The sequence below is a fragment of the Nannobrachium achirus genome, assembly GCF_963921795.1.
Source record: "Nannobrachium achirus genome assembly, chromosome: 12".
In the NCBI taxonomy this organism is placed as follows: Eukaryota; Metazoa; Chordata; class Actinopteri; order Myctophiformes; family Myctophidae; genus Nannobrachium; species Nannobrachium achirus.
The window spans coordinates 51202479-51207419 of record NC_137832.1 but is presented as its reverse complement, the minus strand read 5'-3'; the positions used below and the strand labels follow the sequence as shown (position 1 = coordinate 51207419).

The window sequence follows — 4941 nt, the reverse complement described above, 5'->3', positions numbered from 1 at the left end:
TAAACTGCAAAATAATTCAATACTTCCCAGTGTGTGATCTATGCAATACAGGTGGGGGTGGGTGGGGAAGAAGGGAGTAGGGTAGGAAAGCCAAGCTTCCTTCATTCTGGAAATCAAGTCACAGCACAGAGTTCATTCAAATACATTAATAGAGAAGGTGAAGGTTTATGAAAACGGAAAAAAATGAAAAATAAAACTAAAAACTAAAAAAATAAAATCAAAACACTCAACAACAATATGAAATAAATTACTAGATGAAATTCTCAAACCCTCAAAAGAAATCTAGAAAAAAAGGAAACATGACACAGATCACAATAAAATTGAATACTAAAAACACCTTTAAAGATAAAGAAGGAAATATAGAATGTTATTTTCTCAATAAATTGATTTGTTTCCCTGAATGGTGTGCTCTGAGAATGGAGAATAATACGAGCAAGATAAGGCTGTCTAATAAGCAGAGCTGCCCCATATGTAGCATGAGACCTGTAATGTGCTTAACGATCAGAGAGAAGATCTCTCATGTTATTACACATATACCACATGCACAACGTGTGACACTAATCCAAAAATAACAAGGCTGCATTTTCATCTTCACTTCTCAAATTCAGCGTGATGATGACACATATTTCCCTGGAAACAATTTAGAGCTGGATTCCACTCTACAAGGTAGTTGTTTAAGTATTCTGCATGGGCCTGAACAATATGATTAGCGAGATGAAAGATTATTGAGCATACATTTAACAGCTGGACTACATTACATTTGATTAGTTCCACAATGCTGTAGTGATTCAAGCCTGATAAAAAAGAAATACACCGGAAATGAACCCTCAGACAGGGACATAAATCCCATCCTCAATTTAGGGTGTCTTTGGAAAGGACAGGGACCATGGCTCCATATTATGGGCACTTGCAGAAATGTGTCCCTCTGCCGGCCTCACAGGTTGGTCTCCATCTCCAGTGCACGTGATAGTCATACAGAGGACAGCACGTCTCCTGAAGAGTCTCGGAATGGATCCTTCTTTTCTGCCTTCTCCAGGTCGATGGCGTTGATGGTCCCTGGCTTGATGGCGATGCCGTCTGTCTCCCCCAGATACACGCCGTTGTCCACTTCCTTGTACTTCCCAGATGGGTCCTTCTGGAAGACCTGCTTGAGTCTCTCCTTCATCTCAGGGTCAGGGCAGTACAGGTACTCATAGAGCGCTGCTGCAAGGATGCCGCCCAGGATGGGTCCCACCCAGTACACCTAGAACACGGGACACGTGAAACACGGTAACATACAGGTAGCCTACAAGTAATGCTGCACTAACATCTCTAAACAAAACTGTCCAGCTAAGGCAAATCATCATAAAAGGACGAAGCTGCAGTATAAGAAATACGAAAAAGAAAAAAGAAAAATGTATAATACAAAACTACCGGTAATTGTGAAAATCATTGTACTGAACTGACCTTCTGCTATTGATTGGTTTTGGTGCAAGGTGATGTCATTATCTGTCATACTTGGAGTAGTCAGTTGGCACCAAATAACCAATAGCTCTTCACCATTAGATGTCAGGCTTCACACACATTTGGTTTTGGGGGTTTGTTACTGTTTAAGAGCCAAGCTGTTCTGAGGGAGCTATGCCGCATTTGATACTCAAAGAATAGGACCATCTGTATATTCACAGTGCAGAGAACTGCTCCCAATTATACTAAATTCTCACACATTCACAGACACTATGCCATGACACCATGCAAAGAGCTCAGTAAATGTAACTGCCTGGATAAAGAATTCAGTGCAAACAAATGCACCTTGTTAACAACACCTCATTATCTAGTTGGAAGAGAAGAAATCTCCCACTGTTAGTTCCCCAAACTTTGGTGCCTTGTTTTATGTAATGAAGCCATAAATTCAAGGAATATTCACAACTCTGTAACATACAGTAGCTTTCTATATGTGCAGTTAGGGGCCTGTTCATGTAGCTAGTATGAGGAGGGGAACATGTCCTTGATGGTGTCATTAGATCAGTTTTCTGCTGCTCTGGCACCTAGTTAGGTTAAGCCTGATTTATAGGTGACACGTTCTGAGCTTTCAGCGTGCGACACCGTTGTACAACAAAGTATAAATTAAGGATAACTTTGGTATGATGTGACCTTACCAGGTTTCAGTTGGCCTTACTAGCTTGCTTTGGTATAGTCTGCCCCCTTCAGTACATACTACTATCATCATTAGTTTCTGTACCACAAGGTTACTATTTTTGCAGCACTGCTGGCCAAGTGTATAACACAACAAGTCCCTCTCCCATGTGACCACCTGAGCCAGTGAGCTAATAACCAACACTGAAATGTAAATACAAGTGCATGTGTCCTTCATACAAGATGTCGAGGTGCCACACAGTGACAAAACTGACCTAGGTTCAAAAACAAGATCAAAGAGGATGAAAGAGTTGATGCTGTATCCTTGTGAACTCAGAATGTAAAAATTGACTCTTTTGTGTCAATTCTTATACAATCAAGAGTGAGGATTGTGTAGTGCATGAGTTCAAGGTCTCTCTTACCCAGTGGTTCTCAAAGTTAAGCATGACGACCGCTGGTCCAAAAGAGCGAGCAGGGTTCATGCTGGCGCCTGTATAAGGGATCTATAATACAAAATAATAATATGATTTGCCTTTTATTTAAATTGAAACATGAAACAAATGTATCAGCACTGGCAATTGGTATTAATTGAACTCTGAAAGTGCAAAAATTGGCCCCTACAGGGGTCGGAGTCAGGATTGTATTGTCCTTTACTGAATAATGCCTACAGTACGGTACAGTGTACATCATGACATAAGCATGTATTACAAAGATCCAGAGAGAAACCATCTGAACAGCACAAGATGTAACAATCATTTCCCTGTGCATTAATTTTCTCTGCATGCATGGCTCAATTCCTGAGAGACTGGTTGCCATGGAATAGCAGTCTCCAATAAGGGTGTGTGAGTGAGCGGGGACTCATGAAAGGTGTGCACCAGTGGTAGGCAGCAGGCCGGAACTGCAACCACCAGCGATAATATAATGGCCCAGTGAATTCTTTTGTAAATAATTCCCATATATACTGTAGGCTATGCTATCCAAATAGACTCTATATGAACATTATATTTGGAAACCCTTGTAGCGCAATCATATAGATAGGATGTGATAAGGAATCTTTGCATTGATGACAGTGGTTAGGATGAACGCATAGTTCTATTTTCATTGTCCTTTAAATGCTCTGTTTTTACTATCACAGTAGTATTACACACTTTGGGGGAGAAAATGTCTGCAAATCCATATTTTATTTATTAACTTTCATAGCAATATTGTTATTATTGTATTTAAGGGTGTTTGTCACAACTCACAAGTTCCAGTTCTTAAGTGTCCATTGATTACGTACTGGCCCGCCATCTAATGGCTTAGAAATAAATTGGCCCGTGGCCAAACCTCTACTTGCTGACCCCTGGTGTACACTATCAGATATAATAGAAAATGTGCTTGTACAAATGCAGCACATAATTGTTACCAAAGTTACCTTGCTGTCAGATACTCACCGCAAACAGGTGCCCAATGGTTACTGCAAACCCAATGGCCAAGCCAGCAGAGCCATGGAGGTCAGTGCGTTTGGGATCACGGGTGGTAAAGACGGTGAAGACCAATTCAAATGTGATGAGGAGTTCCACCACGAGTGCATGGCCAACATTGATCTTTGGGTTTACCTTGAGATGGTAAAACAGGCACAATTTTAATTACAATACTATTAGACCACATCCTCAGGGGCGTCACGGGGGGGGGGGCTGAGTTAGGGCCCAAGGTGGAGGGGCCTGGGCTAGGGTTATTTTATACTTTAGCTATTGAAAAATAGCAGATATACAAGCTCACAGTGCGGCACACTGCAAGCTTGTAGATCTGCTATGTTTGAAAAGTCGTGAAAATGTGTGCAAAGCTTTGAATATATGTACTTTTTAAGCGAACATTTGTAACTCAAATTTTGCTTCTGGGGGTTCCCTGGAACTAAATATATTGAGATGGGGGTCCGTGCCTTGTGGCCAAATACATATCATTTTGGGGGTCCTTCACATGAAACAGTCAGCACCACTGACAAAAACGTAGGTTTTTCAAAAATAGCATATCTACAAGCTTGCAGCGCGGCACCAAATGCCGCACTGTGAGCTTGTATATCTGCTATTTTTCAATAGTTGAAGTACCCAGGGCCCAGAATTTGGTGCGACACCCCTGTCCTTACCAGTGTGACGCCCAAGGCCCCTCTGAGGGCAGCAGGTGTGACCATGTATAGAATGCCAGCTCCGGTGATGGCTCCCAGGCACTGAGCCGCCACATAGAACACCGACTTGGCCAAGCTCAACTTCCTGGTTACAACCATGGCTGCTGTGACCGCAGGGTTTATATGTCCACCGCTGATGTGTCCAAAGCTTTGCACCATGGTGGCAATGCACAGGCCAAAGCACAGCGAGATGAGGACCAGGTCAGCGGGGGGTGGATTCTCTGACCCCGCCGCCCAGTTGATGGTAGATCCCAAGCTGAGCAGGACGAAGATGAGAGTGGCCAGGTATTCTCCAGACACGGCCCTCCAAAAGTCCTTGGTCCAGATCCCCTTAAATGCCACCATTATGCTCTGACAGTTACACAAGGACAGGCAGCTCCTGGCAAAAAGAATAACGAGCAGAATGATTAGCCTAGTTATGTATGCCTGGTGTGTGTGTGTGTGTGTGTGTGTGTGTGTGTTATAACTCCACCAGGGATTTGAGCCAGTGACTTTCCATCACAAAGTGCCAGCCAGGCAGAGCATTCGTTCAACATGGTGGGATGTTGGCTAATGCAGTGGTTCTCAAATTGTGGGTAAGGGGGGGGGGGGGGGGGCCCCAAATTATTTTGGTGGGTCCCCAGATGATTGGGTCCCCAGATGATTGACTTAATGTGCAAAGTTGT

The 4941-nt window shown here is 43.0% G+C and overlaps 1 protein-coding gene across 1 annotated transcript; it reads right to left on the bottom strand.

Annotated features, from left to right (window-relative positions):
* Positions 1-970: 970 nt before the first annotated feature.
* LOC308296163 (aquaporin-4-like) lies at positions 971-4651 on the bottom strand (the record flags this gene model as incomplete). Its single annotated transcript, XM_080739318.1, has 4 exons — positions 4238-4651; positions 3546-3710; positions 2535-2615; positions 971-1243 (listed from the first exon to the last, which is right to left on the bottom strand). Exons 1-4 carry the CDS (start codon positions 4619-4621, stop codon positions 971-973), a joined length of 903 nt encoding a protein of 300 aa, XP_080595444.1. The 5' UTR covers positions 4622-4651.
* Between the last annotated feature and the right edge of the window lie 290 nt (positions 4652-4941).